The sequence below is a fragment of the Macaca nemestrina genome, chromosome 1 (genome assembly GCF_043159975.1).
Source record: "Macaca nemestrina isolate mMacNem1 chromosome 1, mMacNem.hap1, whole genome shotgun sequence".
In the NCBI taxonomy this organism is placed as follows: domain Eukaryota; kingdom Metazoa; phylum Chordata; class Mammalia; order Primates; family Cercopithecidae; genus Macaca; species Macaca nemestrina.
This window is the reverse complement of record NC_092125.1, coordinates 232790690-232812752: the sequence shown is the minus strand read 5'-3', so window position 1 is coordinate 232812752 and position 22063 is coordinate 232790690. Positions and strand designations below refer to the sequence as shown.

At 62.7% G+C, this 22063-nt stretch overlaps 2 protein-coding genes across 3 annotated transcripts; both read right to left on the bottom strand.

Moving 5' to 3' along the window:
• Positions 1-1166: 1166 nt before the first annotated feature.
• On the bottom strand, positions 1167-4098 carry LOC105498304 (TNF receptor superfamily member 4). Its single transcript, XM_011770325.2, has 7 exons — positions 3853-4098; positions 3528-3650; positions 2886-2987; positions 2534-2600; positions 1603-1799; positions 1365-1493; positions 1167-1288 (listed from the first exon to the last, which is right to left on the bottom strand). The coding sequence occupies exons 1-7, from the start codon at positions 3995-3997 to the stop codon at positions 1218-1220; spliced, it is 834 nt and encodes a 277-aa protein (XP_011768627.1). The 5' UTR covers positions 3998-4098; the 3' UTR covers positions 1167-1217.
• Positions 4099-6752: 2654 nt separating this feature from the next.
• Positions 6753-21922, bottom strand: LOC105498305 (stromal cell derived factor 4). 2 transcript variants are annotated; one of them, XM_011770327.3, is made up of 6 exons: positions 21840-21922; positions 18248-18725; positions 13773-13909; positions 13218-13331; positions 8329-8798; positions 6753-7533 (listed from the first exon to the last, which is right to left on the bottom strand). In XM_011770327.3, exons 2-6 carry the CDS (start codon positions 18571-18573, stop codon positions 7357-7359), a joined length of 1224 nt encoding a protein of 407 aa, XP_011768629.1. In that variant the 5' UTR covers positions 18574-18725; positions 21840-21922; the 3' UTR covers positions 6753-7356. The 2 variants fall into 2 exon arrangements, with proteins under 2 accessions (XP_011768629.1, XP_070924229.1); XM_071068128.1 differs by lacking the exon at positions 21840-21922 and having other exon boundaries at positions 8329-8504; positions 8640-8798.
• Between the last annotated feature and the right edge of the window lie 141 nt (positions 21923-22063).

Sequence of the window (22063 nt, the reverse complement as noted above, 5' to 3'; positions counted from 1 at the left end):
ACACAGACGTCGCTCGGACACCCGGGGTGTCTTCTGTGTGGGAGGCCTGCAGGGCTGCTCCTGCCTTGTTCCCGAGCTGTGGCCTCAGGGGAGCAGCCTCTGTGCTGCTTGAAGGACACCCCACTCCCAGACACCGGCTCAGAGGACACCCCACTCCCATGTGCTGCTCGGAGGACACCCCACTCCCATGTGCTGCTCGGAGGACACCCCACTCCCAGACACCGGCTCAGAGGACACCCCACTCCCAGACACCGGCTGGGAGGATTCCCATGTGGCCAGGGATGGCTCCGGGTCCTCGGGACCTTCTTTGGACACCTGTGGTGTGGGCCGGGGAGCTGGGAGCTCATCTGAACACGCCAGCACTCATGCATCCACGCTGCTGGCGGACGCCTGGGTTTCTCCACTGTGGGGCCACGTTACGTGAGGTCGCTGTGGACATTCTCGTGCAGATCCCAGGCCTCTTGGTGGTGGGTAAGTGCACAGGAGTGGCATAGCCGGGCCTCAGGGTGGACAGAAGTTTGGCTCAAGCAGAAACCGTGGTTTCCAAGGTGATTGTCCCCCTGGACACCCATGGCAGGGACGTAGGGGCCCTTGCATGGACTCCTCTGGGTGTTCAGGGGCCCTGGGACCACCTCCAGCTGCAGCAGGGGGTGGGTGCAGGTGTGGAGGGGAAGAGGGGCGGTCTCTACACTCTTCCTTCAAGGACACAGAGGCCCAGGGGTCAGCCGCTCCCAAGCTCCTTGGGTGACCCTGGGCTCAGGGCGACCCTTGTCAGCGGCTGGCCAGCAACCCCCACGCCAGGCGGCCCTGGACCTGAGCCTTCCCAATCACTCCCCCGGCTCCCCACTCAATCTAGAACTTGCACTCAGGGACCAACCTCCAGGGTCCCACTTGACCCCACTACCTGCTACCTCCACCCTGGCCCAAGACCCTTCTCCAGCCAGAGGTGGGCACGGCCCAGGCCTCCCTGCTACAGGTGCGCAGCCCACAGTGCCAGTTGGAGACTCCCGTCTGCCAAGGTTTTATTGTGGCCCGGCGAGGCAGGAGGTATGCATGGCATACGTAAGCAGAGAGCCAGAGGCAGCCAGCAGCACCTAGAACGGCGCAGAGTGGCCCAGGAGCGTGGCGGGGCGGGCGGCCAGCGCCTGCCCTGCTCGCCCAGCAGACCTCCGGGCTCCAGCCTGGCGGGGCCCAGCGTCCACCTTGGTGGGCCCAGGTCAGATCTTGGCCAGGGCGGAGTGCGCGTCAGCCTGCTCCTCTTGGATGGGGGTCCGGAAACTGCCTCCCCCTGGGGAGAGAAAAGGAGAGATTGGTGGGTGGGCCTCACGCGTGGGGGCAGTGGGGCAGGGCCACGAGGCACTCACCAGGGGCTTTGGGGGCATCGGGGGGCAGCCTCTGGTCCCTCCGGAGCAGGAGCAGGGCCAGCAGCATGGCCAGGGGGCCCAGCAGCCCCAGCGCCAGGCCCAGGCCCAGGATGGCAGCAACCGCAGGGCCTGCGGGAAGGGGTCTGCTGGGTGGAGTCCACAGGAGGGGCCCCCATGCCGCCCTCCCCTCCTCCTATTTGGGTTGGGGGCCCTGCTGGGCTGGGCCAGGCGCCCTTACCCCTGGGGACCTCCACGGGCCGGGTGGAGGGTCTCTGTGAGGTTCTGGGCCAGGCTTCAGTGGGCTGGACAGTGGTGGGCCTGGCCGGGGGGCCCTGCGTCTCCTGGGGCTGTGTGGGTGGGGGGTCCCTGTCCTCACAGATGGCGTCCGAGCTATTGCTGGCTGGCTGCAGGGTGTGCTTCCCGGCCAAGGTGCAGCTGTGGGGAGCAGCGGGTGTTGCTCAGGCCAGAAACACCCTGGGACCCGGGAGATGCAGTGGGGATGACAGGGTCCGCGCTGGCCAGCCTCAGGCAGAGTCTACCACAGACACCAGGCCAGTAGCAGCCAAGGGCCCTGCCCAGCCCCACATGCCCTCCACAGGGGCCTCCAAGGCCACACACCCTTCTCCCACATCTACACCCCCCACTGGCACTTCCCTGTCCTGTGCCCCCAGGGCCTCCCAGCTGCAGAGGGTGAGGGTCCCACACACCCAGCTCCACCCATGGGGAGAGGCTGCCCCCAGGCAGCAGCTTCCTGCTCCCCAACTAGGTCCAGCCACACAGCCAGGCCCCCAGGGCCACCAGCACCTCCCCTTCCTCTCCCCACCTGCCCCCCGCCTCTCCCAGCCCCCCAGCCCCTCCCAGCCTCCCAGCCCCTGGCCAGGCTCCTCTGCCCTCCTAACCCCCCAATCCCTCCCAGACCCCCAGCCCCTCTGCCTTCCTAAAAACTCAGCCCCGCCCAGGTCCCCCCAGCCCCTCCCAGCCCCTGTCCAGGCCCCTCCTCCGTCCTAACTACCCACTGCCCCGGCCCCCTTCCAGCCCCCCCACCTCCCCAAGCCCCCCAGCCCCCACTGCAACCACCCTTGGTCCCCCCAGCCCCCCCACCCCTCCCAGCCCCTCCAACCCCTGAGCCCCCCCGCCCCCCAGGACCCCCAGCACCCCCAGCCCCTCACTTGGTCCAGGGCTTGCAGGCCTGGTTGTCGCCCGGGGAGAAGTGCCCTGGAGGGCAGGGGGCACAGTCTGCAACAAAGATAGGGTGGTCAGGGGCTGCCCACAGGCCCTGGGTGCTGGGGACATGGGGCAGAGCCTGTGGGTTGCTACTCGCCCCCCACGGCCGGGTGGTGGGTTTGGCCTCTGGAAGCCCTCCCTGCCCACATCCCACCCGTGGGCCCTGACCTGGGAGCCCCGTCTTGAGGATGCCAGAGGAGGCACCAGTGGGGCCGGTTCCCTGCGGCCCACGGCCCATCTGCGTCACAGACAGCCGCTAGGACACCCCCAACTGCCGGCCACAGCCACTGAGCTCACCAACTCCAGGCTTGTAGCTGTCCAGGGGCTGGGTGCCCGCCCGGCAGCGGCAGACTGTGTCCTGTGTGGCCGTGCACGGCTGTTTCCGCTCACTCCCACTTCCTGAGCAGGGGCCGGAGGGGGTTATCAGGTGGGGGCTGTGGACAGGGTCCCCAAGAAGGACAGGTTGGCCTCCCCACCACACAGAGGGCCACGGGCGGGGGTCTGCAGCCTCCCCCAAAGTGTGGAGCCCCTGCAGCCCCCGAGGCCCTCCCTTCCTGGCCACAACCTGGGGCTGGTTCTGTGGCAGCCCCAGCCACCCTTCCCTACCCCTCCACCACCTCCAGCCGCCAGCACTGCCTGAGGCAGGGTCTCCATGGCCCAGGCCCCCAGCCTCACTGCTCGGGCCAGCAGGGCCAGGCCACATGGCCAGAGGGGTCTCCCCGACTCCACGTGGCCTGGGCCGAGTCTGGGCCCGGAAGGAGTGGGGGTGCCCCGGGAGATGCCTCAGCTCCTCAAAGGACCCTGTGGCGGAGCAGACCCCACTGTGGTTTGAGGTTCGTTTCTGTGGCTGTGGGGGCCCCGTGCTGCTGCGTGGGAATGTGGCTGCCAGGCTGCCGCCCCCTGTGCCGGGTGGGGCTGTGGGGCCAGGTGGGAGCTCACTGAGGTTGCACCATGTGCAGGCCTTGCAGGGCTTGGCGCTGACCACGTCGTTGTAGAAGCCGGGCCCGCACGGACGGCACACCGTGTTCTGGGAGCGGTTGCAGCGGCTCACCATCCCGTTGCCTGCAGCAGAGGCCGGCGTCAGGCAGCGGTCAGGCCCCGGGCTTGCACCCGTGGACTCCCCACACAGCTCCTCTGCCAGGCTTGGCGGGCCCCTTGCCTGCCCCCTCCCCAGGACCAGCCTCCTGGCTGGCCCATCCCTGCCCCAGCCCCCAGTCCCTGGAGTGCCTCGTGCGTGGCAGACCCTCCTGAAGCTGGGCCTCACCTGGCCTGCACTCCTGACAGCACCGGTCGTTGCTGGGGTAGGTGTCCCCGACACAGTGGAGCTTCGCCGTGGTGCTCAGCCCCAGGCCCAGGAGGAGCAGAGCCGCACACGGCCCCCGGCCCAGCCGCCGAGCCCCCACACACATCCTCGTCTCCGCTGTCGCCAGAGTCTGGGTTTTCCTTGCGGGGTGTGGCTATAAGGACTGTGGAGGAGGGGAGGAGAGGGGAGGGGAGAGGGGAGGAGGGCAGAGGAGGCGGGAGGAGGAAGGTGGCAGGCTGGGGACCCTGGCTGTGGGCTGGGCACAAAGGCGGGGTCTGGACACCCCCAGCATTGGCTTATTCTGCCTTCTGCCCTCTTCGGCCCAAGACCACCATGTTCAGACCCCAGGGCACAGGAGGGCCTGGCCTGCGACTCAACCCTCAGCAAAAAGGTTCATGGAGCACGTGGGTAAACTGAGGCAGCACTGAGTCAGGAGCGGCAACTGTTCAGTCTGGACCTTCGGAGCTGTGACACTGCTGGACCATGGTCCCCCTTGAGTGCCCAAGACTAGCTCTGAGCAGCAGTGCCCACAGCCATGGTAAGACAGACACCCACGGCCAGGCGCTGTGGCTCATGCCTGTAATCCCAGCACTTTGGGAGGCCAAGGCAGGTGGATCACCTGACGTCAGGAATTCGAGACCAGTCTGGCCAACATGGCGAAATCCCGTCTCTACTGAATACAAAAATTATTTGGGCGTGGTGGTGGGTGCTTGTAATTCCAGCTACTCGGGAGGCTGAGGCAGCAGAATCGCGTGAACCTGGGAGACAGAGGTTGCAAAGCTGAGATCGTGCCACTGCACTCCAGCCTGGGCGACAGAGCGAGGCTCCGTGACCCGGGCCCACACTGAGTGTGCCTGAGCAGGGCAGGTGTCTACGGCTGAACTGTGCCCCTTAAATTCCTGCGTGGAAGCCCTAACCCCCATGTGGCGGTGTTTGGAGACAGGCCTCCGAGGAGGTCGTGAGGGTGGGTCCTGGATGACCTGGCACACGTGGACACGCAGGCAGGTTTCTCCCTCGATGCAGACAGCTCTCAGGTTCCACGGGTTGCCCAGAGAACAGGAACTGCCTGGAGAGCCGGGGAGCAGGTGCGGGGCCAGAGGCTCCCTGGGTCCCTTCTGTACCTTTCAAGTAACTGTGACCAGCCTGTGATTATCCAAAAGTTCATTTTTAAAGTTGCCAAGTGGAGAGGGGCCTCTAGGGGAACAGAGCAGCGGGGAAGGGCCTGGAAATCCCCTCCTCCCAGAAGCACAGGAAACAGCTGCCTGCCCTCTGCCCACCCGCGGGAAATTCCCAGCCATGGAGGCCGCTGGGCCTGGAGGGGGAAGGAGTGGAGGGAGAGGCCACTCACCCTTGTACTGAGGGTCCCTAACTTGGTCACCCTCCCCATAACCCCACAAGTAGAGAGGATCCTGGAAGGGCTCAGAGCATCCCAGACAGTGCGTGTGCGTGCATGTGCACACCCCAACCCAGGTGGGCAGAAGAGGAAAGTTCTGGAATTTTCTGGAAGTTTCCACCCAGCGTTCACATGGGTTTCCCACCGACAGTGAGAAAAAGCTTGTATTTGCAATTGGTTTCTTGGAGGTTCAGGTGAGCTGGGGGTCTTGATGGGCAACACTGCTCTCCTGGGGCCTAAGTGGCCGCGTCTGCCCACAAGTGCAGTGAGTGGGGCCCATGCACCACGGAGAGGGCACCCCCAGCACGTTGCTGGCACCTGCAGTGGCCCCAGGGTAGGGCATGGCCCCTCCTGCTTGAAGCTGCCCAGGAAGCTCAGGTCTCCTTGTCCTGGGCTGAAGCTCACAGGTCCGAGAAAGCCCCGCTGTGTCCACGGAACCGGATGTGGAGTGGCCACAGGAGACTGGACACCGACCCAGAGCTGAGGACACCCGAGGTCTGCAAGGCAGCCTGCAGCTCAAACCGCATCCCCAGGGGCTGGGCTCTCCACTCTGCACAGTGGTGTCGCGGGCGGCCCAGGGCAGCCCGTGGGTGGCCACTGCTCCTCCAGTACCAGACTGGAGGTGGCCGGGGCCTCGGAAGGGTCAGGTGCCGCCACACACCCAGCTGTCCCCCCGCCCTCATGTCCAGTCCAGCATGGCCTCAGCTCACACCTCCCACTTCTGGGTGAACGGCCCTCAGCTGCTGAGGCTGTGATGGTCCCTGGCTCTGGCCTGGGGCCATGGATGGGGAAGGGCAAAGTCCAGGCCACCGAAGGTTGGCTCCAGGGAATTACAGCCCCTTCCAGTAGGGCACGGGACCTTCCTCCCAACACCTGCCTGGCCATGGCTCTGTGAATCCTGTTTGCCTGGGAACCAGCCCAGGTGCCAACCTGCCCTCTCGGCCCCGTAGGGGCCCCTGGGCAGGTGGGCTCCGGGCAGAGGCCAGTCACACGGGCACTGCAGGGCAGACTGAGGAGGGGGCACTCCTGGCTTCCTTGAGCTCCCGCCGGGAAAGCCAGGAAAGAGCCTGGGCCCCCACACGCCACAGGGCGGGACCCCCACCAGCCGTCCTCACACCCCCCCTTCTCTGCCCCTCCCGCGGCTGGGCCCGCCCCTCTGCACCCGAAGGCCTTGCCATCCTCCACCCAAAACTCCCCTAGGTGGCTCTGGCTCCTGCCTTAAATGTCCAAACCCCAAACTCAAGGGACACTTCTGCTGCCCCCAGGACCCCTGCTCACACACACAGCGCTGCCCTCCGTCCTCCCAGAGCCCCTGCCGTCCCTGCAGGCCAGGAGAATCACCTCCGACGGGCCACGACCTCCACCTGACCCAGCATCTGCCTCCAGCGGAAACTCTGACCACAGACGTGCCACGCTGGTGTTGTGTTTTGTTTCACACCCAAAGAATGAAGCTGACCAAAAAGGCAACTATGTTTACAGTAAATTAATGTGATTCTTGTCACAACAAATATTCGCATTTTCTCGGCGGCAGCTGTGGGACCTGGGTGGCTCCAACCTGCCAGGCCCGGGAAGGACCAGGCGCCCTCCCCTGAACTTCGTGGCTACTCATTTCCAGCGAAGTTTCATCTATTTTTAATAATCGTTCAGTTTTCAAGGAAACGGAGAAGCTGTTATTTCCCACGGAGCGGTGGCCCTGGGAGGGGCCGGGCCCAGAGGTTCCGGCCGCGATGCGGTCAGCGCCGTCGGCAGAGTGCCTGAAGCGAGATTTCGTTCTCAGAAGTGAGATGCAGCGATTTCGAGGGACCAGGGAGGAGGAGGCGCCGCGGAGCCGCAGCCCAGCCCCGCACCCCGGCCGCATCACAGCAGAAGCCTCGCCGGGGTGCGCGCCGCGGTGGGGACGCCTCGCTGAGCCTCGCGGGGGTGCGCGCTGTGGGGGGACTCGTCGCTGATCAACTGGGGCGGCCACGGTCGGCCGGTGGTGGGTGGCAGGGAGGGGCTGGGGTCCGGGACAGCCACGGAGCCTGGAGTCACCCGCGGGGCCGCTCTGGTGGTGCGCGGGGCGCGCTGGGCGCTCAGAACTCCTCGTGCACGCTGCGCGCGTAGTCCACCAGCTTGCTGCCGGTGAAGAACTCGCTGTACTTGAGCACCTCCTCGGGCTCCAGGTGGTGGTTCTGGTTCTCGTCCGCGACCGCGATCATCTGCTTGGCCTCGTTCAGGGCGTTGTACTCGTTCATGGGGTCCATGTAGCTCTGCGGGCGAGCGGGGCACAGGTCAGCATCCGCCTTTCCCCCTCCCAGTGCCAGCCACCCGGGAGGCCCTCCCGGCTCCGCTCGGGGGAGGAACAGCTGGGCCCGAGCTCCGCGGTCAGCCACACGAAGTGGCTATTTAAGGTGCCTGCTGGCTGCAGCGGGAGTGTGGGCATGTTCTGGAAGGTTCCCGAAGGGAGGCGGCACAAATGAGAAGGGCACAGGGCAGGGAGAAGCCGGGGGCCCTGGAAGGCCTGCCCATGGCCGGCAGGGGTCACGGGGTACAGGGGCTACCCCGGCCTGAACCCCAGTTCTGAAGGATCCCTAACCTGGGCCGGGCTCACTGGCTGTCGCCAGGGATCACAGGATTCTACATAAAAACAAGGTGACTCATTCAGCAGTGGAGACAAACAAGCCTACACATGATACCAGTGAAAACGCTTCAAAGGAAGGTGGTAAATTCCAGCCATGTGGCACAGGCCGCCCCGCCCACCTGCACCTGCCTCCAAGTTGGGCCCAGCAGGAGCTTCCCCTTGTGGTCCCGTTAAAAAGGGGCCGTGAGAACCTGAGGATGGAGCCCGGCCAGGCTCGCCTGTCTCTGATCCATTTGAACCTAAACGCCAACCATGGCCACGCGGTCTGGTGGACGCCGCTGAGCAAACGCCCCAGTGACCGGCCCAGGGGGAGTTTCAGGCTGGACACCAGCATGGCTTCCTGTCTCAGGCCCAGATCCGCCGGCCCCTCCGCACACAGTGCCTCGCAGGGCTGGCTCCGGGACGCGGCTGCACCAGGGCTCACCTCCAGCTCCTCTGCCGTCACGATGCCGTCGTGGTTGGAGTCAATGAGCTCCTCAAACTCCTTTTTTCTGTCTTTCACCCAGTTGTCGTCAATGTCCTGGCCCTGCTGGTTCTCCACGGTGCCCACGGGCAGGGAGACGAACTCCGGCAGGGACAGCTGCTTGTCCCCGTCCTGGTCTGTGAGACGGGAACGGATCAGCCCACACCCAGGCTGGGGCTCCCTCAGGACCTTACCCGACTTCCCGGCGATGCCCGGCCCCTGCTGTTGGTCCCCGGGCCCTGGCGCGCCAGCCAGGCTGGACCCAGCCTCACCCAGGTCCCGGACGATCTCCTTCACCATGAACCTGAGCATCCCCCGGCTGTGCTCGGGGTGGAGGAACGACAGGAACTCCTCCTCCGTCAGGAGCAGGTCCGCGGGGGGGCTGTCTGCCTGGTACCAGCGGTCCCTCAGGTTCTCCAGGACTTCCTGTGCTGAGAGGGGCGCAGCCTGTGGGCATCGAGGCAGACAGACGCGGCACGCAAAGCCAGAAAGCTCCGAGAGGGGCTGCCTGAACTTGAGGGACATAGCCGCCCTCGAGACCGGGGCCCCACCCTCCAGGATTCACAGGTCCCCCGGACATGGCCCAGACGACCAAGACACAGCCTGGACCCCCTGCCAGGACATAACCCAGAGCCCCCCACAGGCCTGATCCCCAAAGACAAAGCTTGGACCCCCCAAGATCCCCCAAGATATGACCCAGGCCCCCCCAAACACAGCCTGGACCCCCCACACAGCCCAGATACCCCAAGACAGCCTGGACCCCCTACCCTGGACCCCCGATACATGGATGGCCATGACTCCCCACGGACACAGCCCAGACTCCCAAGTCAGAATCTGGACCCCACACAGCCTGGACCCCCAAGACATGGCCTGGACCTCCCACACAGCCCAGACACCCAAAGACATGATCCAGAACCTTCCCATGGCCCAGAATCCCCAGGACATAGCTCAGACCCCTTCATGCCCGGGACCCCTCAGGATGGGCCTGGGCCCCCCCACACACCCGCATCTGCCCCTCCGGAGGAGCCAATCACCCACACGCAGGACCGCCCTGGCGCCGCAGGGCAAAGGACTCACTGCCCTTTCCGTTTCCGTCATGTGTGACGTCACAGGGAGGAAAACACAGTTTCTAGAAATGACTGAGACAGGGGCTGAGCAGAGCCTCCCGGCTGGGACACGGTACTGCCTCTGGGTGTGTGGCCCCCGCGCTCCCGCTGTGCCCTCCCGGCCCTGACGACCCCTCACCCCGAGGTCCCCACGCATCCCAAGGGCCCCATGCCACCCTCAGCCCGGGCCTGTCTCGGTCTCCAGGGCAGAACCACAACCTCCTGCCCCATCTTGGGGCTCGCTGTGGTCAGTGGCCAAGTCCAGTGTTGAGGCTCAGCCCCTGCAAGTGAGGCCCGACTCTGCCCTGGCCGCAGCCCCTGCCACAAACGCAGCAGCCTCTGGGTCACAGTCACTGCAGGAGGATGAGGCCTAGTTGCCGTCTCCTCATCCCTTTCTGAACAACCTCCTCCTACACGACCAGTTCACTTAAAGGAAGACAGGAGTGACGGGGCTGCGGGTCCTGGGGCACCCCTCCCTGTCTGGCTCCACTGCAGCTCCTGGGAGGGATGGACGGGGCTGAACTGAGACTCACTCAGGACAGGCACAGATGCCCCAGACAGGCCGGCTGAGAGCTGCCTTCTCCAGCACAGGATTCTCACAGCCGCCGCCCAGCCCCAACCTCAGACCCAGAGAGATGTAGCAACGGAGGCAGGGGACAGGGGCGATGCCCGCCTGCCATGCCTTCACCGCAGTCCCCAGAATCAGGTCTGCAGCACGAGAACAGCAGCCCCAGGACTCATGCCATGGCCCTCACAGGAGCCATGCAGGGAGGGGTCGGAGGTCGCTGGAGCAACGCCTACCAGTGCTTCCCAGGCCCTCCCTCCAGGACCTGGCCACTGCTCTTCCCGAGCCAGAAACCAAATACCCGAAGGGGTGGGGGGTCCTAGGCACCCCGAGGTCGGGGGGACCAAGACGGATCGGACACGGCTGGGCAGGGAACGGCACCTCAGCACGCACGGGGACCTCCAGAACGCAGAGTGAATTCTACATACACCTCTGCTGAGCCCCAAAGGTAGACGAAGGCTTCACAGGGATGTCACAGAGCTCTAGGTCCAGGTGGGACATGTCCTGGGCAGAAAATGGCACCAAGGACAGACAGACACAATCGGAGTTGGGGCGCGGGCAAACACAAGGGCCTCCCACCACAGCACATCGCCAGCAGGCTGGACTTGCTGCACAAAAGCTCACCAACGGGACGAAGGTTAAAGGCACCGGCAGGACAGCAGGGAACGCGGGACCCGGGGTGGAGGCACAAACCATGTGCGGTGAGGAAAACGTAAACCACTCTTTCAGAAAGGAAATAATAACATCCAATTTGGCCAGGTACTGGGATTTGTGCCTGTAATCCCAGCACACTGAGAGGCTGAGGCCGGAGTTCGAGACCAGCCTGGGCAACACAGGGAGATCCTCTTATTTTGAGTTTAGTTTTTTTTTTTTTTTGAGACGGAGTCTCGCTCTGTCGCCCAGGCTGGAGTGCAGTGGCCGGATCTCAGCTCACTGCAAGCTCCGCCTCCCGGGTTCACACCATTCTCCTGCCTCAGCCTCCCGAGTAGCTGGGACTACAGGCGCCCGCCACGACGCCTGGCTAATTTTTTGTATTTTTTAGTAGAGACGGGTCTTCACCGTGTTAGCCAGGATGGTCTCCATCTCCTGACCTCGTGATCCGCCCGCCTCGACCTCCCAAAGTGCTGGGATTATAGGCGTGTGCCAATGCGCCCGGCCTTTTTTAGTTTTTTTAACATCCAATTGGTAAAATTTAGAAGGGACACGACCAAACTCCAGAGGAGAGTACATGAACTGGGAGAAGGGCAGGCAGAGCCAACAGGCTCAAAAGTCTCCACATCATTCTAGAAGGTCAAGGCCAGGCACAGGAGCTCACGCCTGCAACTCCAGGACGGGGGGAGGCCGAGGCAGGCGGGTCACTTGAACCCTCTCAAACCCCAAGAGTTTGACACCTGCCTAAGGCAACATGAGGAGATCTTGTGTCTACAAAATATATATTTTTGCATCAGTGGGGCATGGTGGCACGCACTGGTGGTCCCAGTTACTCAGGAGGCCGCCCCGCCATGGGGGCTGGTCACATGATACGGGCCGTTCCTGGCAGGAACGTATCTTACACCTTTACTTTTTTTATTCTCCGAGGAGGACAGATTGAGCCCAGAATGTGGAGGCTGCAGAGAGCCGAGATTGCACCAGTGCACTCCAGCCTGGGCAACAGTGAGACCCTCACTCTCAAACAATAAAAAATTAAAAATTAAAAAAAGAGAGGTTAAGAGCAGGTGCAGTGGCTCACGCCGATCACTCTGGGAGGCTGCGGTGGGCGGATCACTTGAGTCCAGGAGTTTCAAGCCAACCTGGCCAACAGAACAAAATCTGTCCATAGAAAAAATACAAAAATTAGCCTGGCATGGTGACAGTGACTGAGGTCCCGGCCACCTGGGAGGCTGAGGTGGGAGGATTGCCTTGCGCCCGGGAAGGTACAGGGTAGGCAGCAGAGTGAGACCGTCTCATGAAAAAAGAAATAAATTAAGAGGAGGCTTGCCTTCAGACTCTGGTGAGGAAATGTGTGTTACTGATAGGTTGAGCAGGCACAACAAATAAAGGTGTAAGATACACCCAGCCTGCCAGGAGCGGCCCCGTCTATCACGTGACCAGCCCCGTAAACAACATGGCTCCCTGCAGGGCAGCAGAGACGCCACCCCAGGAAGCCGAGACGCGATGGAACCGGCGTCGCTGCACATTCTCCACAAAGCCCAAACCAGACAACGGGCACAACCGGGAAGGGCACGCAGAGCCCCAGGGTGGCAGCAACGCCACAGTACCCGCTCAGCTGTGCCTCACGACTGAGCCAGCAGGGGCTTCTGCCCAGACAGCGCTCCCAGACCTGCCCCGTGCAGGGTGGCCTGGCTCTCCCCTCGCCTGGCCTTAGCCCGGGTGCCGGGCCCCACCTGGCCCCACCCTCTTCACACAGAGGCACCAGCTCAGACCCGCCCAGGGCTGAGGTTGCCCTGCTGGCCAACGGCCACACCCCAGACCCAAGGAAGAGCCTCCCCCTGGGACCTGACCACTCTCTGGTGACCACCTGACGGCCACACAGATATCTCCAGCAGACCCAAACCACAGGGCCAAGCCCTCGGGCACAGGCTGTGCCCTCTCCCTGGGAAACTCTGCCTCAGGTGGCCTTCAGAGTATGGGGCAGGTCCCACCCCAGATGCACAGCCTCAGATTCTCTGCAGGACCCAACTGAGTAACGGCCGTGAAGGTGCCGTCACCAGCAGAGTTGAGAGCCGCCTGGGCACAGCTCACACACTCCCCACCAAACCCCTGGGTGGTGCCTGAGTTGGCAATGGCCTCACCCACTTCCCTCCTGACAGCCACCACCACCCAGGTTGGGCCATACAGTTAGGATGAACACGTGTGCACGAGCACATACAATGGGCGTGAGGGCGCACTCACCTGCATGTACTCACGAGCACACACGAACGGCCACCCGGATGTACTCACAAGCACACCCACACATGCACGGCGCACTCGTACACACGACACGCACACACTCCGCATGTACTCACGAGCACACATGGCGCACTCGTACACACGACACACACGTACTCACGACACACACGTACTCACGAGCACACACGTACTCACGAGCACACATGCACGGCGCACTCGTACACACGACACGCACACATGCACGCATGGGAGGCCTGAGACCTGCGGCAGGAGCCTGGCTGAGCACTCACTTTCCTCATCCACTTTGAGCTCCTCGTTGAGCCTGATGGCGTCAGCAACCTCCTTCTCGCTATGGCCTTTACTCGCCAAAAACTTCACCTTATACTCGTCCCATGACACATGGCCTGGAAGAGCAGGTCACACCTGTCAGGATGTCTGACACTGAGCCGAACTTCTTCTTCCATTGAGATGAGGTATTGCTCTGTTGCCCGGGCTGGAGGCGGCAGGATGCCAGTGTCTGGAGCCCCAGGGCCCCGGCCAGCACCCCGCACCCGCCTCCTCACCTGTGAGGCCAGCTGGGAATGTCTGTGCCTCGGCACCACCAGGTGAAGGCCCCAAAGTCCTAAGAGGCGCCTTCCATGGGCCACGCCCAGTGCTTGGCACACACGCCTTTGTCACCAAGATTCTGGCATCACGAACCCAGCTTTCAGCGCCCACCACACCTCAGGGTCTCCGGCTGATGCCTCCCCACCGCCCATCCCTCAGAACTGGCCTGTCTGCCCTCCAGGCACCAGGCAAGGCCCATGGCCCTGCCCGCCGCCCCCACCCCGGCCCGGCCGCAATACCGTCCCCATCGGGGTCCACGGCACGGAAGTGTGTCTTGCTCTCCTCCATGGCCTCCTGGAAGTGCTCGGCCGTCTTCTCCATGATCCAGCGCTGCATCTCCTTGGCACTGATCTTCCGGTCGGTGTTCACGTCCACCCTGCAGGACAGCAGATGGGCAGGCGGCCATCAGACTGGGCCCCCAGACCCTGAACAGCCAGATGGACGCCGCCGGCCCAGTACTCCATGGCAGTGTGAACCTGCCACCGACGGTGACAGGCTCCACCGGACGACACAAGAAACATCTGGGACGTGGGGGCCGGGATGGGGGGGCCACGCCAGAGACACTGGGGAAGGTGGATGCCACGGTCCCCTCCCCAGGGGGATGCATGGACCCTCCCCCTCCGTCACACAGAATCACCACCAGACTCCCCTCTCCAACCACAGCTTCCGAAAGTCACACTCTTCACGTTTTATTTTTGAGACGGAGTCGCACTCTGTCGCCCAGGCTGGAGTGCAATGGCACAATCTCGGCTCACTCCAAGTTCTACCTCCCGAGTTCAAGTGATCCTCCTGCCTCAGCCTCCCAAGTAACTAGGATTACAGGGGCCCACCACCATGCTCGGCTAATTTTTGTATTTTTAGTAGAAATAGGGTTTCATCATGCTGGCCAGGCTGGTCTCAAACTCCTGACCTCAAATGATCCACCCACCTCAGCCTCCCAATGTGCTAAGATTCCAGGTGTGGCCACCAGGCCCAGCCCATGTTTTATTTTAGATGCTTCACGTGTGGCTACAGAAAAACCTTCATACAGGCCGGACACAGTGGCCACACCTAGAATCCCAGCACGCTGGGAGGCTGAGATGGGTGGATCACTTGAGCCCAGGAGTTCAAGACCAGCCTGGGCAACATAGGGAGACCCCACCTCTACAAAAAACAATTACAAAAATCTGACAGGTGCGATGGCGTGCACCTGTGGTCTCAGCTACTCAAGAGGCTGGGGCGGGAGGACTGCCTGAACCTGGGGCATGGAGGTTGCAGCGAACTGTGATACCACCACTGCACTCCAGCCTGGGCGGCACAGCAAGACCCCGACTCGAAACAAGACAAAACAAAACCCTTCATATAAACGTCAAGTGATAAGATTGAGAAAAAGAGCCTGTGGTGACTTAACATTGTGTCCAAAGACTTGGGAGACAGGGACACAGATTGAGGACACAGCATCAGCACAGGCCAGGTCAGGAGGCCAAGGCCCCAGGACAAGTCACTTCCATCCCAGCTTCACAGAGCTCGGCTTTACCATCATGTCCTCGTGGAAGCCACAAGCACCTGCCCCTGCTGAGGCTGCACGTGTCCTGAGCTCACCTGTTGGAAACCTAACCCCAGGGCAACAGCGCTGGGAGGCAGGGCTTCCAGAGGTGCAAGGTCTCGAGACCCCGGCTGGTGCATTTGCTGGAGGCGTCCCTGAGAGTAGGGTGCCCTGGCCCCTTGCCCCTATGCTCCACTCAGGGGCAGCCGCGGCCACGTTACGAGGTGGCAAGCAGGCCCTCGTCAGGTGGGTGTGGCCTCTCGGACCTGGGCCAGGCCAGCTTCCATGGTGCACACACGGCAGGCATGGCTCAGAGGCACTGGGCAGAGATTCCCACAGAAGGAGGCCAGGCCACCGCTCACACACGCCCCTCCCTCAGCAGCCACGGCAGCCCAGAGGTGGATGGGCCTGGGAGGCACCCTCAGCTCCACAGTCCCCACAGTACACCGGCCGGGGAGGGCGCCGCCTGGATGGCCGTGTGGCAGGTGGGGCACCTGGGGAGTCTCGCGTGGACAGCAGCATCCCCGACTGCTCTGGCCACGCTCCACACGCGCCACAGATATGGACCACAAGCTCCACACATGCCACACGTGCCACAGACACAGGCCACATGCTCCACACAGCGCACATGCACCACAGACACGGGTCACACATGCCACACGTTCCACACACACCACAGACACGGGCCACATGCTCTACGTGCTCCACACACGCCACAGACACCACATGCTCCACATGCGCCACAGACATGGGTGCACACGAGCAGAACAAAAAGGTGGAAAGAACCACGTGGCGCAGGATTCCAGTCAAGACGTCGGCGAGGAGTCGCTCATCCAAACTCAGGTGCCTGAAGACACGGCTGCAGGGCGGTGCAGGTACATGGACTGGCATGCACACATGCAGGTACACAGGCCAGACCCGCGTGTACACAGCACACACACACGAACAGGGTTGGCAGCACGCAGATGTGACTGGGCTGGTGCACACGCATGTTATCGACCTCTGACTCCTGAGAGGACAAGGGCAAGATGCCCCGTGCCCAGACCCTGGCTTCCAGCTCCAGCCACAGGAGCCAGGGGTCCCTGGAAAGGCAGCAGCTATTGCACTGGGGCAGGCGGCACAGAGGCAAGCCTAGAGCACCTCACAGTGCCAGGAAGCGGGAAGTAAAGCCTGGAGCATCTCATGGTGCTGGGAAGCGGGAAGGAAAGTGAAGCTCAAAAGCCCCTAGGACAGGGCACCTCCCCTCTGGGTGTTCTTTCCAAAAACCCTCAACCCTGCACAGTCAGGAGGAAACACATCCCACTGAGGGACACGTCCCACTGAGGGACACGTCCCACTGAGGGACACGCCCCACTGAGGGACACGCCCCACTGAGGGACACGCCCCACTGAGGGACACGCCCCACTGAGGGACATTCTAAAACCTCCTGTTCAGTCCTCCTCAGAACTGTTACGTCCACAAAAAAACCGGAGTCTGAGATGCCGTCCCAGCCCAGAGGAGGCAGAGGAGACAGGACAGCTGAGTGAACATAGGTCCTGGAGGGACAGGGCCCTGCGCAGAAGGGGGGTGAGAAGGGACCCGCATGCTGGGGAGGGAAGTCTGAACACCCACGGCGGCCGCTGTCGCCGCTCGGCGCTGGTGTCGGGGACCCGGAGACCTGCTGCTACGTCCCACTCTCCACACCCCCCGCCTCCTCAAATGAGACCCCGCCTCCTCCTCAAACGAGATGGCTCGAGGTTTCGTTACAGGCACCAAAAAGAAACCCCGGTCCAGCCGGAGATGCGCCGAGCAGACGCCTCAACTCCCCTCGCCCAGGCATGCAGCCCACCCTCAGCACTGGCCGAGCAGGGACGGGGACCCTCCCCTGTGACGCCGTGAGCCAGGCCTGCGTGAGCTCAAGGTAGTGAACCTGACAGGCCCCAGGGAGCACCAGCAGCCTCTTCATGGTTGGTCAGGTCACCACCAAGTGAACTCAGGCTGCGAAAGGATCCCTGAACCATGCCATCTGGGGAGAGGTGCAAAGGGACGCCACACCTGGCGCCCAGGTCCTCCAGCTGGCACCGTGCCTCTGTCCCACCAGCTCACCTGTGCTCTGCCCAAAAACCTGGATCCTCAGGGCCCTCCTGCCTGGCCTTCAGCCCAGGGCCCTGGCACAGCCAGGCCAGTCCTCACACCTTCCCTACCTGTACCTGCACCCCTGGGCCCCAGCCCTGCCCAACCCCCTTGCTCACCAGCTCTGCCACCTGCCCCTCTGCACTGGCCCTGGAGCACCAGGCCCTGCAGGAAGGTGAGCCTGTGGCCACGCCCTGTGGCAGGGGCTGCCTCCGTATGCCCGGGTCCCACAGGTCCCAGGAGGCCCAGAGTGTTCTCTCACCTGCACCCTGGCTCCCTGCCCAGCACCCCGGCTGGCCTGAAGGACTCATGGGCATGTCCTGACCCTGCTCTGCCTCCAGGAGTGAGGCCAGCGCTGAGTGCACATGGGCTCCAGGGCCACACCGCAGGGCACCCCGGCCGTGCCACAAGGAGTAAGGCTCCCGTGCAGCACCTGGCTCCTTGTGGGTGAGTGGTCAGGTTGACTCATATCTGTTACACAAGGTTCCCGAGACTCGAGGATGGGGTCGGGGGAGAAAGCTCGGCACTAGGCACAGAGGCAGCGAGAGAGCCTCGGGGACGTGGCAGGGCGGGGGCAGTGATGGCCAAGGATGGGCCACTGACAGCACAGCTCTGCTCTCGAACAGGCCAGCAAAACAAGCCAACCCCACACACCCCCAGCCCGCGTACGACACACTGCCCACCCGTGTGTGACACACTGCCCACCAGGCCTCGTCCAACTGGTGCTGCAGCCTGCAGAGGCTGCCCGTGGCCGGCATCTGCCCCTCAGCATGGAGGACACTGACCACCGCAGTGCCGGGAGGGCTCCTCCTCCAGACTGTCCTAGGCACAGCCACGCAGCCCACTCTGGCCCTCTGAGCCCTCATGGACCCAGGGCCTTCAAGAAGCCGCTCCAGGTTGCCAGCACAGGCCTCAGTGCAAACACAGCAGGCTGGAAGTGGCGCTGATCACCGGCACGCCCTCCCAGCCCGGCAGGTCCTGACGCAGGATGTGGCGCCCCCGCTGCGCAAAGCCAGGCCAGGAACACACGGGCGAGCGTACGCAGCGGCCCCCAGCCTGGGCACACGCGGCACCTACTTGGAGAAGATGACCATCAGCTTCCTCCGGCTCCGCCGCGGCTCCACGTCCTCCTCAAAGCCCCCCAGGTCCTTGCCTAGGAAGACCTCCTGGTGGAAGCCCCGATTGAGGTGCCCGTCCATCTCCAGCTTCACCCCGTTCAGGTGGTCCGGGGGCAGGATCTCGTTCTCCTCCCTGTTGGCCGCTCTCTCTCGAGTGGACGAGTGGTTGGCAGGCCGTGCTGACGCATCCATCAGGAGTACCGCCCCCAGGAGCCAGAGGCAGCGCGGAGCCAGGCCGACGAGGGGACCCCACCTGGACGCCATCGCCACCCAGGACCAGACCATGGGGTGGGCTGCTGGGTGTGGGCCAGGTGCTGGGAGGGGCAGGGGCAGGGGCAGAGGAGGAAGTGAGGTCCTGGCTCCAATCCAAGCCCCAGGCACCACGGAGGGCTCTGTGTCCCCAGGACGGCTACAGGCTGGGACGAGCGGCTCACGGGCTGCAGAGACACAGACACGTCATTAGTGAGACTAGCAAAGACTTCCCCAAGCACGTCTATCCTGCAACATGAAACACATCCTCAATTCACAGGATCCAGACCACACGTGGCATTGTTTTCCCCAGATCACACGTGGTGTTTTTTCTTTATTTTTAGAAACAGGGTCTTGCTCTGTCACCCAGGCTGGAGTGCAGTGGCGACCACGGCTCACTGCAATCACGAACTCCTGGGCTCAGGGGATGCTCTCGCCTCAGCCACGCGAGCAGCTGCAACCATAGGCGCGCACCACCATGCCGGGCTAATTTATTTTTATTTTATCTTTTGCAGAGACAGGTCTTGCTGTATTGCCCAGGCTGGTCTCAAACTCCTGGCTTCAAGCGATCCTTTTGCCTCAGTCTCCCAAGGTGCTGGGATTACAGACATGAGTCACTGTGCCTAGTCTTTTTTCCCTATTTTACAGACACTGAGTTTTCAGCCCTGTCTCTCCATCTTTCCAGCTCTCTCCTGAACCGTCAACACCTCCAGGGGCTAACCTGTCCCCGCCGCCCAACACCTACAGCACAGCCTTCCTGTGGGGCCTGGCTCTGTCCCTCCTGGCATCATGCCACTGGCCCATGGGGTTATGGTCACTCTCCAGACCCTGACTTGAACATTCTTGAGATCTATGACCTTGGCTAAGTCATGTGGTCTCCCAGGCCTCAGCTTCTCACTAAGAAACAGGAGGCTCTCCCTGCCCCCCCACCACCAGGCTTTGCGAAGACAGCCAACCCTAAGGGCAGAGGGTGTCAGGGCCTGGTCCCAGCAAACACAGCCCCCACACACAGAGGTGCGCACACACACATCCACACTCATGCATGCACATATTACACACACGTGCCCTTGCCCACACTCGTAAGCGAATGCCAAGGCTGGGGAGCCCAGAAGCCTGTCTTGGTGTCCAAGGCATGGCCAGTCCTGGTGGGAAGCAGGGGCTCACAGGGCCTCATGCCTCACGTATCCCAAAGGAAACTCGGGGTCCTTCCCACCCACGAGCTTGCTACTTTCACAGTCGGCTCCTCCGGCAAACACCTGCGGGTCCTTCCCGGTGCCGCTGAGGCCCCCCTGACCCGTGTTGCAGCTGTTCCCTGAACACACATGGACTGAGGCTCCTGTGGCTATCTTACTCAGCTTCACTGTCCTGGCACCTGCCACTCTGCACACAGTAGGCGCTCAATGAATGCTACCTTGTGTAATATTAGACAGAGAAATGCTGCCTCCAGGCACCGAGAAACGCCAGTGGGGCCGCCATGAAAGCGGCCTTGAAGTCAGTGCAGTCTCTGCCACAAACCAACAGGGGTACAAGCCTGGGGTCACCCAAGGAAGGAAGCCCCGGGTGAGGGGTCATGTCTGGTTTTTTTTTTTTTTTTTTTTGAGAGAGAGTCTCACTCTGTCGCCCAGGCTGGAGTGCAGTGGTGCAGTCTCGGCTCACTGCAACCTCCGCCTCCCAGGTTCAAGTGATTCGCCTGCCTCGGCCTCCCAGTTAGCTGGGATTACAGGCGCCTGCCACCACGCTCCATTAATTTCTGTATTTTTAGTAGAGATAGGGTTTCACCATGTTGGCCAGGCTGGCCTCGAACTCCTGACCTCAAGTGATTCTCCTGCCTTGGCCTCCCAAAGTGTTGGGACTACAGGCGTGAGCCACGCACCCGGCCTGATCTTCTGAACGTGGCTGAGAGCTTTTCCCTTCCCTAGTGGTGGCATAATTCTGTTCCTGTTGTCCCAGCTCGCCTGACCAGGGGAGTGTCCTGGTTAAGAACCAAGACACCTCCTCCTGGTGCTGACTCCACTAACTACAGTCGTAAAACACATTCTGTGGCAAGCAAAGAGAGTGTACTTTGTTCCTAGAGAGGACAAGGCTAGTTCTTGATTCTACTTATCTTGATGAGTTACACGGTATACTTGAGGCAGGAGGACGGTGAGACCAGCCTGGGCAACGCAGTGAGACCGTGTCTCTTTAAAACACAAAAACAAGGCCGGGCGCGGTGGCTCACGCCTGTAATCCCAGCACTTTGGGAGGCCGAGGCGGGCGGATCATGAGGTCAGGAGATCGAGACCATCCTGGCTAACACAGTGAAACCCCGTCTCTACTAAAAATACAAAAAATCAGCCGGGCGTGGTGGCGGCGCCTGTAGTCCCAGCTACTCAGGAGGCTGAGGCAGGAGAATGGCGTGAACCCGGGGGGCGGAGCTTGCAGTGAGCCGAGATTGCGCCACTGCACTCCAGCCTGGGGGACAGAGCCAGACTCCGTCTCAAAAAAAAAAAAAAAAAAAAGAAACCTGTCTCGAAAAAGGGGGAAAAAAAAAGTAACCCCAAAATAACTATAAATATCAGGAGTCCATCAAGTGGCGCTTCCTCCCCTGGCTTCAGAGTCTCTCTCCATCACGGTGAGCGAGGCTCGCAGCACAGCGGCGCGGGCCTGTCCCACCGGAATGGGGTTTCCACTTCGCCATCCCCCAGCAGCTCAGTTCCCAGCGTGGACTCAGCACACCCTTGCGAAGCGGACGTGGTCAACAGCTTAGACAGAGACGCTATGTCTCCGCCATCCCCGGGCTTCAGCTCGGGCGGAACGCGGCTATTTCCGGCGGCGAACACACACGGTTGGATTCTAAAAGCTCGGCAGGGTTCATGACACCGCCTCTGAGCCAGACACCAAGCGCTCCACGCAGCCGACTTCACCTCTCCAGACCCTACAAACTGGGGAGGGGGGTCCGCGAGTTCAGAAGCGGAGGCGCAGGGAAGCGGGACAGCTCGTCCAAGGTCGCCTCGCCGATAAACGCGAGTCCAACCAGACTCCCTCGGCCTCCGTTTCGCGGTGGCACTCGTAGGTTTTGGCCAATAGAAGACCAGACGTGCCGGCGGCCGGAGAGGCCCGCGTCGTCGGCCCGTCCTTGCCCCCCGGAGTCCCGGAAGCCCCGGTGGCGGCGAAGTCTCGCCAGGGCTCGAGGCCGAGCGGACGGACGATGCCCCAGCCCAGGGCGGGAGACGGCGGCGGCCTCCAGACCCGCCCTCGCCGTCCGGCCGGCGTGGACACTTGGCCTAGCGGCCTGCAACGGCCGCCCCGGGACCCTCACTCACCGGCCTGCCTCCCCGCGCCCTGGATCCGAGGACCGGAGCGAAGCGCCCGTGACGCCGTCAACGGGCCCGGATCAGGCCGCTGCCATCTTTCTTGCGGGCGGAGGCGGTGCGAACGCGCGCGACCTCACTGAGGGGACGCCGGCGCCACCATCTCTCCTTCGGGCGGAAGCGGTCGCGGGGCCGCTCCGCGGTTGACCAATGAGAGGGGTGCCCGAGGCCACGTG